Raw genomic sequence first — 15,771 nt, forward strand, 5'->3', positions numbered from 1 at the left:
AAAGACTCCTCTGGTATATTTACACATGGACTTAGTTTTCCTTTTTAGTTAAACTTCTCTTTGATTCTTTCAGATAAGTGCTACTGACCTCATGAGCAGACTCGAGTTAAGCTTCAGCTCCGACGAGTCGTCCGATGTGGAATGTACTACTAAAAGTTACGTTACTGATCATATGAAATCTGGTGAACAGCAGACAATCTCTAAATCATCAAAAGATTCCTCTGAGAAAACTGTAGGGCATGAAGAGCTTAGTACTGCGGAGAATGAAATCAGTACTTCAGGAGAAGACGCCATGCCTGCAGGCTGTATGGACAATTCTCTTCTTCCTGAAAAGGAAACCGATGTAAATGAGGCTAGTCATACCTCAGAAGCCAGCACGGTATGTACTATATCTTGTTCTTTAGATCTTGATTTATTTTATGTTATCCCCTTTTCTTATTATACAGAAAACCTCTGCCCGTACCCTGTAGTGGGACATATAGTTTGGACATGGAATCGGACCCTATCCGTGGCTCAATCAGCATCTATTCCATCTGCAAACTTTCTCCAAGTGCTTTTAATGGGAAACGATGACAGTGCCCACAAAGCAGATTTTTCAGTCTGTTTTAAGACCCTAAAAATTGATGTGACTCACTTAGGTGCTTTCCCGCATTGACATGAAATCAGTCGGAGTGTAAAAACCCACACCAAAATGTGTGGATAATTCTGCACCCGAATTTGAAGATCCTTGTGGATCGCTCGTATATGGGAAGATCTATCTATCATAGAGGAAAAGTGGTGCAGCTGACTATAGCAACCAATCGGATAGCTTTTTTTAGAGGCCTCATTAAAAATGAAATAAGTAGTGTGGTTGCTATGGGCAACTGCACCACTTTTCCTTTGCACGGATTTGAAAAGTCTCCCAAATAATTTTTTTGCATGAAAATTAGCCATGCAAATGTGCCCTTAAAATTATAGCACCATTAAGTTTACATTTAAATATAGGGGGGAGATTTATCAAAACCTGTGCATAGGCAAAGTTGCCCATAACAACCATTCAGATCACTACTTTAATTTTTCAGAAGCCTTGTTAAGAATGTAAGAATTGGTTGCTTTGGGCAACTGGGCAACTTTGCCTCTGGACAGGTTTTGATAAATCTCCCCCATAGTGTCTTAAAGCCGTAATTTACCAGGCCTTCCATTGTGACAATCATTTTTATTTTTTTATTCTTTTTTTCTCCCCTGGTAGTTTCTGTAAATGTACATTTTCCAGGTTCAGAAGTATCAATAGTTTCCAAAGTCTATGGGGGAGATTTATCAAAACCTGTGCAGAGTAAAAGTTGACCAGTTGACCATAGCAACAATCGGATTGCTGCTTTCATTTTTTAAAAGGCCTCTGAAAAATAAAAACAGTGATCTGATTGGTGGCTATTGGGAATTGGTCAACTTTTCCTCTGCACAGGTTTTGATAAATCTCCCTTACCGGGCAGGCACATGGGGGTCTGCGAATCGCCGAGTGCACTCGCAGTGTACTCAGACACATTATTATTTATTGATTGAATATGCTGACTTGGTCATAGTTTACCAGTAGGTGTTAAAAAGGGACCTAAAGTGACAAAATATCATACTTGTCACTTTTACAGAAATGGCTGTTAGAACTATGTTCTCATTCACCAATATATGGACATGTTTACGTTTTGCTGAAAATCCCTTTTTGACTATGCAGAAATTAGTGTTACATAGTAATGTATGAAAAACTATTTGTTCAAGGCGGCCATTTGTAATTCAAACTTTGGATTATATAATGTTCACACCAGCTAAGTAGCTTATGTTCAGCGTAGTTGGCAGGTGACGCTCAGTTATTCTGAAGTATATCGTTTCATTCTCACACCGGATCCATGGAGTTTAGTGGAACAAATATATTCTAAAAGAGTTACATTTGGTCCATTATAGAATGTATGCTGTTATTTTTAGAACTCCAAGGCACAGACAGCCCTGTTAATGTATACTCCAAATATAGATGGCTTAGCAGGTGTTATCATAACAGAACACTGTTTTTATTTCTATGCACATAATTCACTTTTAGGGTATGTTCACATGTACAGGATCTGCTGCATATTTTCTGCTGCTGATTTTGCTACCCATTGACATCAATGGGCAGCAAAAAAATCAGCTGCAGAAAATATGCAGCAGATCCTGTACATGTGAATATATTTGGAGTATACATTAAACATTATACCTTTAAAGGAATTTTGTCACCACGTCTGCTCCTTTATATGACTGTACCATTTACCTAGTTACAGAGATCCTCATTTTTCTTTTCATTCGGCAGGTCTCATAACATTAGTATTGATCTTATACAATGCACTGGGCAGATATTTGTGGCCCAGTAGTCCTGAATAGTCATAAGGAGCCTTTATAGCCACTGGCTGCTGATTGGACGGCATCTGCCTAAAACTGATTTAAATGATGTATTACGTGCCCTATCAATCCAGAGTCTGTCATTACTACACATAAACCTAGTGACAGCATTTCAATGTTACAAACAGATTTTCTTAAATGAGTTTTTTATCTCTTTTTAAAGGTGGATAAAGCCAAGATGGAAGTCCCAGAGAAGCAATCCCTACCCCTGAACATTGCCCAGTCGTGCCTCAGTGGTGATGATGCTGATTTTCCCTATGTAGCAGCCACAGATGAGGGAACTAAAGAGCCAGAACCATCAAACCATGATGGCATCCTGAATTCTGAGGGAAGTCTACCTGAAGCTTCTAAAAAAGCGTTTCCTTGTACTGAAGAGAAGCCAGATTCACATAATGCAGTGACTTCTGCAGAGAAATCTCACAATGGAACCTGTTTCGATGATCTCTCATCACCTGGTGCTGACAAGAATGTAATGGATGGAGTTCCAAGCACTTCTTTTCTTGGAGACCTGGATATGGATGTCAGCATTGAAAAGCATAAAGAGCATGCTGAAGAGGAAAAGATAGCTGAAAGCCAAAATCACCCGCTTATATCTCTGGCACCATCTGAAGGAGAAATGATCACAGATATCATACATTCTATGGAGCCTGTAAATGAGGAAGATAACCTTTCTGGTTCAGCTGTCAAAGAAATGCAGATTGATCCCGACACTCGGGCTTGTGATACTGTTGAAAAGGATTCTGTCAGTTTAAGTGAGAATACATTAGATGGAAAATTAGATGAAACTGGCTCAAATGAAAATACTTTGGGGTCCGATATAACCAATTCTTTCAGCGATCTGTTGATGAGCAAATGGAGTGAAATGGATCTAGAACGACCACCTATGGAAAAACAGCAGCCTGATCTCACCGGAGATGCAGTTTATTTGTCTACGACTGTCAACCCAACCAGAACAAGTGCCAAAGACTCATCACACAGTAGCAGGAATTCATGCAGCAATAAAAAAGATATACTGTCAAAATTAAAGCGTATATGCTTAGGTTCTGTAACTAGCAATCAGGTTACTTCCAGTTCTGAAATTGTGTTGTCTCATGATAAAAACGGCATCAACAGCAGCGTCACAAAAGAACTAAATGAAGTTATAGATGGGACAAAAAATGAACTTCCACTTGAAGACGAAAGCACTTTGGAGAGTTGTGATGATGTAGGAGAAGAGACTACGATAGAGAATCCATCACAAGAAGAATCAGCCATTACTTCTGTAAATGCTGGGGAACTGGAATCTCTCGAAGGAGTGATGCCTCCTCAAGAAGATTCCTTGATATTACCATCTCTGGAAGATGTGTCTGACAGCATTGAGCAGGATGCATCTCCAGAGCGGCCTGATATTTGTTTCATAGTGAATACAGGGAGTATAAGTAAAGAGCAGTATGATCGCTGGTCTGAAACGTCTGATGACGATATTGAGTATATACGTTCATATAAAGAACCTCTGCTAGATCAAGAATATTCCCAAAAAGAAACTCACCAGTCTCTTGAATTCCTGGACAACGTAAAATGTTCTCAGGATCAAACTACCACAATTAGGATCGAAAAAATCTCTAAAAAGCAGCCTGGTTTTAATAGTGGTTTATATGAAACAGATGCATTTTTCTCAAGTCCTCTCCAAGATGGTGAATACAACAGCAGTACAAACCATGAAAATGTTACTGTAACTAGAAATATTAAAGAAGCTGATAGGGCTTTACATACAATCAACAAGGAGACTTCTAGGTCTGACCTGAACCACATCTTCTCCGATAGAAGAATGGGGTCAGATGACCTTACTCGAAACACTCTTGACATGGAAAATGTACGTTTCATGTGTAAGATGAAGGAGATTTTACGAAAGTCCTCAACAAATAAGCACATTTATGGACCTCCTTTTCAGACAGTGTTTGAGTCCAGGAGAATTCCCAGCTGTTCACGCTTTACCACAAAGTCTGGAAGCCCTCTACGTATTACTGTGCAGTGCCCATACCGCAGGACGGACTTTAGAAGGCATGACAGCTGGCATCCGAACCCTTATAATAGTTCTCCTTACTATGGGGATGAATTATGGGACAGACCTGTTACTTATTCTAGGACTATAAGAAAAGTTAGAACTCCTAGATATTCTTCTTTTCATTTAAATCAGTTAAGGTATGAAAATACATTGGACAAATCCCCTACTGAGATTTCTGGCATTCTTAATGAGTGTGTACAATCCAATCACGTTAAGTTGAGTAGCGTAGGCCTGGGTAGCACTGTAGTAGATAGGACTTCAGCCATTCAGCTGCCAGAGGAAGATGGCTGGCAGACGAGAAGGAAATGTGTACCAGTCTCCTCCAAATCCAAGGCTGTTAAGACTGTTATATCCGATCTATGTACAAGCCTACGTTCAAGGTTACAGAGTGTTGCAAGAGCACCTGAGCAAAAGATTTATTTTTATATTTATGAGACTGATGATGAAGATTTCATCTCCTCGACTAAGGTTAGTATCACGCTAAACAAACTGTTTGAGAAGTCAGTAGTAGTAGTAGATCTGTTCACATGTCCTAATACATAGCATAGAAACCAAATTTTGTGATGGTCCATTTTGTGCCACAAGAACAGCTCTTATCCATTGAGGCATGGTCTTCACAAGAGCACAAAAGGTATCTTGTGGTATCTGATATTAAGACATTGGAATGAATTGCTGTAAGTTGGGAGGTGCAACCTCTCTCTGCCCACATGTGCTCAGTTGGATTGAGATCTGGGGAATTTGGAGGCCAAGTCGACCTCTTCCATTTATTGTCATGTTCTTTAAACCACCATTTTTGCAGTGTGGCATCCTGATGAGAGGCCAATGCCATGAATGGGTGTAAGTATTTGGTCTGCTACAATGTTTAGGTAGCTGCCATGTGTCAAAGTAACAACTATATGAATGCCAGGACCATTGTTGGCCAGAGCATCACCTATCCAACTTGCCTTCTTCCTATAGTGCATGTTGGCCATGATGTAACAGAATATGTGATTCGTAAATCAGGCCACCTTCTTCCATTGCTTGATGGTCCAGTTCTGATGCTCACATGCCCTTTGTATGTGCAGTCTGTAATGAATAGAGAATAGTATGGACAGTTGGACCAGTCTAAAGCAGTTTGATATACAGTAGTTCTTCTGTGGTATCAAACCAGACTGGCTTGCCTTTGTCATTGATACGCATGAGGAGCACTTTGGCACGCATGACCCTGGACCACTTGCAAAACACCACAAGACCTGGTGATCTGGAGACACTCTGACCCAGTCATCCAATCATATCCTTATAATTCTTTGTTTTTCCTTCTCTTAACCCCTTAAGGACAGACCCATTTTTTACCTCTATTACCAGGCTCTTTTTTTTTTATTTGACATGTGTCCCTTTAAATGGTAATAACTTTAGAACGCTTTTTCTGAGCAGAGCGATTCTGTGATTGTTTTTTCGTGACATATTGTACTTTATATAAGTGGTGCATTTGTGTTGACACATGCAGCATTTTTGTGAAAAACTTCAAAATATTGTGAAAAACTGGAAAATTTCTGGCATTTTTTAAATAATTTTTTTATAGTGTACACTGTGCGGTAAAAGTGATGTTATATTTATTCTGTGGGTCAGTATGATTATGGCGATACCCATTTTATATGGCCTTCTATGTTCTTTTTCCTTTTCTGAGCAAAATTCTTTTTCTGCCATTCATTTTCCAACAGCCGTAACTTTTTAATTTTTCGTCCGACGCCATTGAGTAAGGGCTTATTTTTTGCGGGATGAGCTGTACTTTTCATTGGTATAATTTTTGCGATACGTGCTACCTTTTGATCTTTTTTATTCCGCTATTTGTACCAAAATTGGCGAATTTTGTGCATTTTTTTTTTTTTTTTTTTTATTACGGCGTTCACCGTGCGGGATAATTTACATTATAGTTTTATAGTACACGTCATTACGGACGTGGCGATACCTATTATGTATAAGTAGTAGTTAGCTACACTTGGGCCTTTTCTTTCCTGGCAGCCTCCCAGTTTGACTGGGAGAGCATGGTAAGTGAGCTGTAACATCCTGTTCACACTGGTGCGGTGCTGTGCGGCGTCCGTTGCTGCCGTGGCACCGTGTCTGCGGGGAGGTGCGACCCATGGACTGGTTTGAGTGGCATTGGGGCCGCTCTGCCAGTGGATCGTTCCCCCTGTGGGCACTGGTGTCACGGTGGTGGTGGTCGCCGCCCAGTGCTACGCCATTTTATGCTAGGGACGTTAGGGACCCACTCTAAATAGGTGGCCTTGACGTGGCGAGTGGGCTTTGTACTTTTTAATCAAAACTTATATACGAACAACCTGTTAGTTTTTGAAATTATGCTGAGAAGCAATCAGATCATTATACAAGATTGTAGATGTGCATCATGTCTGTCTACTACCTGAATTCACCTATTATGTGTATAATTTGTGTTTTTTTAATCTTTTCTGGTAATAATACAGGGCTTTTATTGGGAAAGGGGCATTCTTTTTATTAAATTTTTTTTACACTTCATACTTTTAATGAAGACATTTTTGTATACATTATTTTCACTATTTACAGGTTATACTATGCTGCAATACATTTGTACTGCAGCACAGTATGACCTGATGAGCTGCACACACTACAGCCAGTGCGATCCAGCCTCTGGCTGGATCTCACAGGCTTCCGTAGCAGGCATACATGAGGTCATGATCTGAAGTCCTTCTGTCATAGCAACCAACGGCGACCCGCGATCGTATCGCGGCACCGCCGTTGGAGAACAGGGGGAGAGCGCTCCCCTGTCAACACCATAGATACCGTGATCAGGATTGATCATGACACCTAGGGGGTTAATGCTGCCGGGACCGGCGCGATCGCGGTTCCGACAGCTGCGGCGGGACTCCAGCTGTGATTAACAGCCGGGTCACGTCCCCGATCTCCTGCGCTGCCCGCGGCAGTGCAGGAGATCGATATGATGTATGCATACGTCCAATTGCGCGAACGTGTCGGATGATTGGACATATGCATATGTCCTATAGCGGGAAGGGGTTAATACATCAACTTCAAGAACACTTGTCGCCAAATATAATTGTCATGGCACAGTCACGGTACAGGTGGAACCAAATGAGTGAGGTCAATTGTTAATGGCTACGGAATTGTGCAGGTAAATGCAGTTACCTCCAGAAATCTGCAGCCATTTACAGGGAGTTTGAAAACCTCAGTGATATTCGGTAAAACCACAGCATGGGTTTTATGGGCGCTACATAGGAAGTGACCCTTTAGTGTTATTGCTGATAAGTTGCAGAGTAAGGGGGAGATTTAGTAAAACCTGTGCAGAGGAAAATCTGACCACTTGCCCATAGCAACCAATCAGATTGCTGCTTTGTCATGGAGAGCATCTGGTTGCTAAGAGCAACTGGTCAACTTTTCCTCTTTACGGATTTTGATTAATCTCCCCCTATAGGATTTCGGGGAAGGTGTATATTTTTTTTTATTAAACTAAAAGCCCTGAGAAGTTGGGGGCCTAGGGTGCACAAGATGACATAAGAAATGTTTTGTTTTACAGAGCTTACTAGTAAAGGACGGTCTTATTTCCACTAATCCACGGGACTTTTTGAGCAGTGAACATTCGGAGTCTCATCAGCTTTTAGTCATTATAAAAAATGAGGATGTGTTTTCCTGTATAAACAAGGTACGTCAATGTTCTATCTAATATTCATTCACTATACAAATTAAATACATTATTAGTCATGGGTAGCTCAACCTAGATGGCGTTTTGCATGTTTTCACTTACCTGGGGCTCCTCCTTTTAGTTACAGTGGTCCCTCAACATACGATGGTAATCCGTTCCAAATGAACCTTCGTTTGTTGAAACCATCGTATGTTGAGGGATCTGTGCAATGTATAGGACAGTGGTCTACAACCTGCGGACCTCCAGATGTTGCAAAACTACAACTCCCAGCATGCCCGGACAGCCGTTGGCTGTCCGGGCATGCTGGGAGTTGTAGTTTTGCAACATCTGGAGGTCCGCAGGTTGAAGACCACTGGTATTGGAGGTTATACTCATGTGTCACCGCTGCCCTGGATGTCGCCTTCCATCGCTGTCGCCGCGTCCCTGACGCTCCGGTAAGGCCTCTGCTTCCCCAGCATACTCGCTCTCACGCCGCCGCCATCACGTCGCTACGCAAGCCGCTCCTATCGGATGACGGGACGGCGTGCGCAGCGACGTGACTATGACGATGGAGAGCGCCGACGATGCAGGGGATCCCGAAGAGGACGCGCCGGAGTCCCGAGGACAGGTAAGTGATCGTCAGCAGACTACACGGGGCACCGTAAACGGCTATCCGGTGGCCGCTGAAGCAGTCTGCGCTGCCAGATAGCCGTTTATGTGATGGCCCCGACATACAAAAGCATCGTATTTTGATCGTATGTCGGGGCCATCGTAGATCGGGGGGGGTCACTGTACTTGTGTCTCTTGTCCCTATTGACTCTCTTGACATGGACCGAGCTTTCAAACATTTTAATGTCTGCTACCAAAGTATTAATGTTCTCTCCTAGACTCCTGAATAGATTTATCCTATGTTACACTGTTGAGAGACTGAGAGGTTACAGATGCCTTTCCTGTCATTTCTTGAACATCCTTCATTCCCTGCATATCCATGTCTAGGTCCCTATATGCCGTGCAAATATTTCCATATAAGCCTGGGTAAGAAGGAAAAGGTAACAAAGATTACCACTGCTTTAGGTTGTGGTAACTATTATCTAAAAGAGGTCAATGAACCAAAAATTATTGGAGAGTTTAAATTATTTTGTTTCTTCAAAACTCCCTTTTGACTGTTTTGTATTTCCTCAGTTTATGGTAGAACAGGATCCGGTTGCAGTTGTTAGTCTAGGAGGTTCGGCAATTTGATATGCTCTCTGCTGTAAAGGTTTAAACATGTAATATTGGACAAGGCAGGGGAAACGCAATCCAACAGCAGGCAGCTTATATGGGGGTAAAACTGCCTGGGAATCTAAATTTAAAGCAGCAGTTTCTTTTCTAAGCTATCACTTTTATAAGAGGAAGTAGGGTATGGTCCAGCTTCAGTTCATGACACACTCTCCACTATGCTTGACTGTAGGCAAAACCCACTTGGCTTTGTACTCACCTGGTTGCCCCCCCCCCCCCCCCCCCCCCCACACACACACACACGCTTAACACCATCTGAACCAAATAAGTTTATCTTTGTCTCATCTGACCGCAGGACATGGTTCCAGTAACCCATGTTCTTAGTCTGCTTGTCTTCAGCAAACTGTTTGCAGGCTTCCTTGTGCTTCATCTTCAGAAGAGGCTTCCTTTTGGAACGACAGCCATGCAGACCAATTTGATGCAGTGTGTGACATATGGTCTGAGTGCTGACAGGCTGACCTCCACCTCTTCATCCTCTGCAGGAAAGACAAAATCTGGATATGACGCTGAGCACATGCACTCAACTTCTTTGGTCGACCATGGCAAGGCCTGTTCTGAGTAGAACATGTCCTGTGAAACCACATTTTTGGGTTGGGGAGGGGGCAGCTCCGCACTGTACTGTATGGTACAGAATGAAGTCCGAATAAGGAACTCAAAACTTTCATATTACAACAATATTTTATAGCTCTATCATGTAAGGCTGGGTTCACGCCACATTTTTGCAATACAGTTCCTGTATCAGGTTTTTGATAAAAGGATTCCTCAAAACCTGACTAAACTGTATCAAAAAGTGTACAAATTTTAATCCATATACGGTTGAAAACAAGAAAAGTATCCATTTTTAACTTTTCACTCCATTATGAATAAAGCTTCACTTGATTGATTGAAATTCCAAGACAAAAAAACCTGTGCAAAGTCAAAAACCGTATGGTGAAAACCGGATGGAACCTTACGCTGGTACGGTTCCCATTGACCCCCATGTTATAGTATACATTTCAATATGGTTTTTCACCCGGACCAAAAACCGTGGTAGGCTACGGTTTTGGATACGGGAAAAAAGCTGACAAAACCGCACAGGATGCAAAATGGACGCAACCGGATGCATCTTTTGCCATATGGTTTTCAATGGAGAGTCAACGCATACGTTTTTTTTCAATCTGGTTCCGTACGGATTTCAAATTGAAAATGTATATGGTGATTGGAAAAACGTGGTGTGATCCCAGCCTTACTCTGACCTCACAGTTTGCAGCTGAAAGCCTTGTATTTCCTGTATCTGTAATGTTGCATGTAATTGTAACCACATTCTCTCTTAATGTCTGCAGATTCCTTATTTGAGACAACTAAAGCTGCTTCCTAATGTAATCTTTGCTGGTGTGGACACCCCAGAGGATATGATTGAGTCTTCATATGAGGAGCTCTTCAAAGCTGGTGGCTTTGTGGCTTCAGATAAAAGTTTATTGGAAAATATAACGCTAGGTCAGTGTTTTTGTTTTTTTGTTTATTTATTTTGAGTTTATAGTTGATAGGTTGTATAGATTTCTATATGTTTGTGAACTAGTCCTATTGCACTAACTACAACCTTTCTGTAAACACCTTTTAGGAAAGCTAAAGGATGTTCTTGTCGTTTTGGAGAAGATGAACAGAACCTCTCCTTGGAAGTGGCTTATTCATTACAGAGAGAATCGGAAGCTTAAAGAAAATAAAAGGTTTTTTTCTGTTCATAACATTTCATATCTTTAATGGGCTCACATTACGTTTGTACATTCCCACTTGTAAGGATATTCTACTCTTGTGTGTATTAAAAAAAAAAAACTGTTACAATCACATTAGACAAATAACTGGTAAGGCTAGGTTCACATCTGCGTTGGCACGCTATTAGGGGTGATCCATCACAGGATCTGTTTAATTAGCAAGACCCAAGTGGACAAAAAAAATCATGCAAACTATTTATTTTATTTATTTTATTTTTTTAAACAAGATCCTGCCAAATAAGGCTATGTTCACGCAGCCGTTGTCCCCCGTCTAGATTTTGTCCGTTATTGCTTCCTAAACGGACCATTCTATTAACGGGTGCAAACTGATGCAAAGGGATGCTATTTAGTGGCATCTATTTGCATCAGTTTTTCATCCGTTAGTATCGTCTGTCTACAGACTCCTGCAGCCGGGACTACTTCTACTCCCATCATGGAACAGACTTCTTTTCATGATGGGAGTCTGCAGGTGGCTGGGAGGCTAGATTAGTGCTTGTACTACTACCCCCATCATGGAACAAAGTCTGTTCCATGATTGGGGCTGTAGTACAGGGGCTGAGGGATTGATTGCACCGGGTCTCACTTCTGACACCCAATGTGATCAGAAGTTATTAACCAGGGGAGCGGACGGCAAGCTCCGCAACCCTGCGATGTAGATCGTGTGCCTGTTTTACTTTCATTTTTAAATACCCAGCTGGGAGCCCTGAATGGCCGAGGGGCCATTCAGGGCTCTCAGTGGGGTTTTTTAATTCATAAGTGAGAATTGTAATGTTGCACTACACTGCGCTGCCTTCCCTGGCTGCCCTTATGCGCTGCAGGAGGGCAAGATCTATAGGTAGCGCAGCAGTGGGCAATATACATAGCTAGCGCAGTGGGGGGGCCAGACATATAGCGCAATATGTATAATGCCCCCTGCTGCGCCAGCAATGCATCAGGGCAGCCGGGGAACGCAGCGCAGTGTAGTGCAAATTACAATCCTCATAATAATGACCTTAAAAACCCCGCAGAGAGCCCTGAATGGCCCCTCTGTGCCAGCCATTCAGGGCTCCCGGCGGGGTCTTTGAAAATGAAAGTGAAACACACACAATATAAATCGCAGGGTTGCGGACCATGCTGCCCACTCCCCTGGTTAATAACTTTTGATCGCATGGGGTCTCAGACATGAGACCCAGTGCGATCAATCCCTCAGCCCTTGTACTACTACCCCCAACATGGAACAGACTCTGTTCCATGATGGGGGTAGTAGTACAAGCATTAATCTAGCCTCCCCAGACTCCCGCAACCTGGAAACTACTACTCCCATCAAGGAAACAAGTCTGTTCCATGATGGGAGTAGTAGAAGTCCCACAGCACAGCAAGAGTTTGCTGATTTCACTCCTTCTGAGCATGCTCAAAAGTAATAACGGTTGAAAAATGGATATTAAAAACTGGGTGCAAACATATGACATTATATGCTCATCTGTTTGCCATAGACCTCAATGTAAAATTTTTAATATCTGTTTCTATGCCGTTATTTTTGACGGGAGAAAAAAATACTGCATGCAATGTTTTTCCCCCGTCAAAAAAAAACAGAACAGGAAGAAAACGGGTGATAACGGATTGTAAAAAAATCCCATTGACATCAATGGGATTATTTTACAGCCATTTGCCACCCGTTTAAAAAATATCAAACGGATTGCAGAACGGGCATAAATTTACGGGGGCAGACGGCTGTGTGAACGAGCCCTAAACGGACACCAGATGGATCCCATTAAAATCAGTCTGATCCATTGGTGTCAATTGTGCAGTGGATTTTCTGGCCTCGAAAGGGGTTTGCGACGCAGATGTAAAATGGGGCCTTACCTGTCACTGTCAGTTTGTCTTCAGAAGAGAAGAACAAGCCTATGGTATTTGTAAACCTCTTCCTCTTACTGGTGGTTTACTGGTTGTTTCATCTTCACAAAACCAGCATCCCACAGATGAGGTTGTTTAGCAGTGCAGTATTAAATTGGTTGTGAGAAAAAAAGATTAAGGCTATATTCACACGGATATCCCCTGGCAGTAGAGCGCCGGCATGTTCTTCCGGCGCTCGGAAATGCACTTTCTATTAGACGGCAATACACTTCCATGCGGAGTCCGCAGAAATAATAGGCATGTCTATTCTTTCTGCAGACACCAAAATTCGAATTTCCAAAATTCTGCTATGTGAGCAGCGCAGTAGACTCCCATTGAAATCACTGGGACTCTGCTGCTGTGGAATTCCACCAACATTTATTGCCCATTAACTTTAATGGGATGCTGCAAGGATACTCACACAGCAGAATTTTTTCAGACCGTGAAATGCAGGATTTCCCCTGCAGAACACCCTCTGTGGAAATCCTGCATTCCGCGGTCCGGAAAAATATGTCTGGTCTTACATTTTCCCGGTCTTCGGCTGTGGAAACCCATTAAAGTCAATGGGGCTTGATTTCTGCCAAATTCAGAATCCGCACAGACTTTGACAGTTCTATTAAATAAAGTCTATTTTTTACTGAGCTGTGGAATCATGCAGAATTTGTGTGGAAATTTCAGCACCAAAGCGGAATTCTACACAAAACCGATGCGGTTGCAGAATTTGTGCAGATATACAGATTTTCCGCTATGTGATCGCAGTCTGAAAGTACGTTCCCAGGCTCGTAACTAGCAGCAGGGTTTCCTACCATTCATTTTAACGGGATTCTGAACAGAGAACCCTCATTTACTCTTGAGTTTTTAGTTTTTTTTTTTTTTATTAGAAAATCAATTTTCAGGAGTTTTCTAGTTTATACCATACTATCTTTTAATGCAATCATAGAATTATCTTACCGTATTTTTCGCCGTATAAGACGCACTTTTTCTTCCCCAAAACTGGGGGGGAAAAGTCGGTGCGTCTTATATGGCGAATACACCCCTATCAACGGCCGGGACCCGCGGCTAATACAGGACATCACCGATCGCGGTGATGCCCTGTATTAACCCTTCAGATGCGGCGATCAAAGCTGACCGCCGCGTCTGAAGGGAAAGTAACACTAACCCGGCTGTTCAGTCGGGCTGTTCGGGACTGCAGCGATTTCACCGCGGCGGTCCCGAACAGCCCGACTGAATAGCCGGGTTAGTGCTTACAGGACACCGGAAGGGACCTTACCTGCCTCCTCGGTGTCTTCTTCGTTCAGGGATCCCCTGTATGGCCGGCGCTCTCCTTCCTCGTCGTCGTGTACGTGCGTCGGCGTGCGTAACGACATGATGGCGGCGACTGAGAGCGAGGATACCCGGCCGGCAGCAGAGACGTTCCAGAGCGACGGGGACACGGCGACAGCGATGGAGCGACATCCAGGGCAGCGGTGACTGGTCTGGAGCGGCGGGGGACACGTGAGTATTACCTCCTATGCAGTGGTCTTCAATCTGCGGACCTCCAGATGTTGCAGAACTACAACTCCCAGCATGCCCGGACAGCCAACGGTTGTCCGGGCATGCTGGGAGTTGTAGTTTTGCAACATCTGGAGGTCCGCAGGTTGAAGACCACTATTGGGTTCAAAATCTTAATTTTTTTTAGATTTTGCACCTATAAATTGGGTGCGTCTTATAGGGCGAAAAATACGGTAACTATTGTCTTACACCTGCAAAACATGTTGCCGTAGACTTATATATAATTGCCTATACATGTAGAATAAAAATAATCACACATCCCAGGGGTATTCCAGTAGATAGTAAGGCAAAAATCCAGATACAGTAATACTAAATTCCAAACTTTTGGAACAACTAAAAAATTCATAATACACATGGAAAAGATAGTGCACAGTTCCCTATTGGCAAAACATAAAATAAATGAATGAAACCAAGGAACCAAAAAGGGCAAACCAGGCATAATAGAATGCTAGGAAGCCACAGTCATAGCCTGTCTCATCTCATGTATCACCTTCAAGTCATAAAAGATTACCCTTGTAAAACAATACTTTCTAATAATATGGCTATATTTGCGGTTGCTAAGAGTTAGCCTACATTCCCTCACATGATGTGCAGATTGTTCTAATAAAACCGCTGTTCAGCTCGTTGTGCACTCTTGTTTTTGTCCTCATTGATTTAGTTGACTGACAGGTGTTTTTCTCCCCTTTTCTTTAGGGCTGAGGCTCAATTTCAGACAAAGATGTCTCTGCTTAAATCTTACCAACAATCAAACTTTATTGAAATCCTGCCTTATCACCAATGTGACTCCAGATCTAAAGAACCATCAAATGATCTTTCATGTCTCCTAAACCTCCAGTACCAACATATCCATTCTAGACTTGCTGTCTATTTAACAGGTAATATTACTTGACACTAATGATGCCCCCACACTTTATCAGCCTTGTCCTTTCAAACTGTCTAAGGATCATTTCTTCACTGCAGGGTTGTTGTCCTGTAATATATACTTGGCATATGTTTTACTTGGATGGTAGGTATTACAGCTCACAATGGGCAGAACATAAATGCAGGTCGTAAATGTTCGTCCTGGTGAGGTGGTACTTAACGCACCATGACGTACATTTACTTCCTATACATAACCCCAAGCATCGGAGCGATGCTCGGGTCATGCACGGCAGGTCCCGGCTGCTGAAAGCAGCCAGGGACCCGCCAGTAATGGCCGACATCCGCAATTGCGCGGATGTCCGCCA

General features: G+C 42.6%; 1 protein-coding gene across 7 annotated transcripts in view; it reads left to right on the plus strand.

Moving 5' to 3' along the window:
* TASOR2 (transcription activation suppressor family member 2) overlaps positions 1-15,420 on the plus strand; it is a gene marked incomplete at its 3' end in the record, with an annotated part of 97,448 nt that extends 82,028 nt beyond the window's left edge. For all 7 annotated transcript variants that reach the window (XM_056573212.1, XM_056573219.1, XM_056573213.1 and 4 more), the window contains 6 exon segments: positions 74-379; positions 2,564-4,912; positions 7,989-8,114; positions 10,694-10,847; positions 10,972-11,077; positions 15,239-15,420. In XM_056573212.1, the coding sequence (XP_056429187.1) occupies positions 74-379; positions 2,564-4,912; positions 7,989-8,114; positions 10,694-10,847; positions 10,972-11,077; positions 15,239-15,420 (3,223 nt within the window).
* Positions 15,421-15,771: the final 351 nt, after the last annotated feature.

Source organism: Hyla sarda, chromosome 4, assembly GCF_029499605.1.
Source record: "Hyla sarda isolate aHylSar1 chromosome 4, aHylSar1.hap1, whole genome shotgun sequence".
Classification (NCBI taxonomy): Eukaryota; Metazoa; Chordata; class Amphibia; order Anura; family Hylidae; genus Hyla; species Hyla sarda.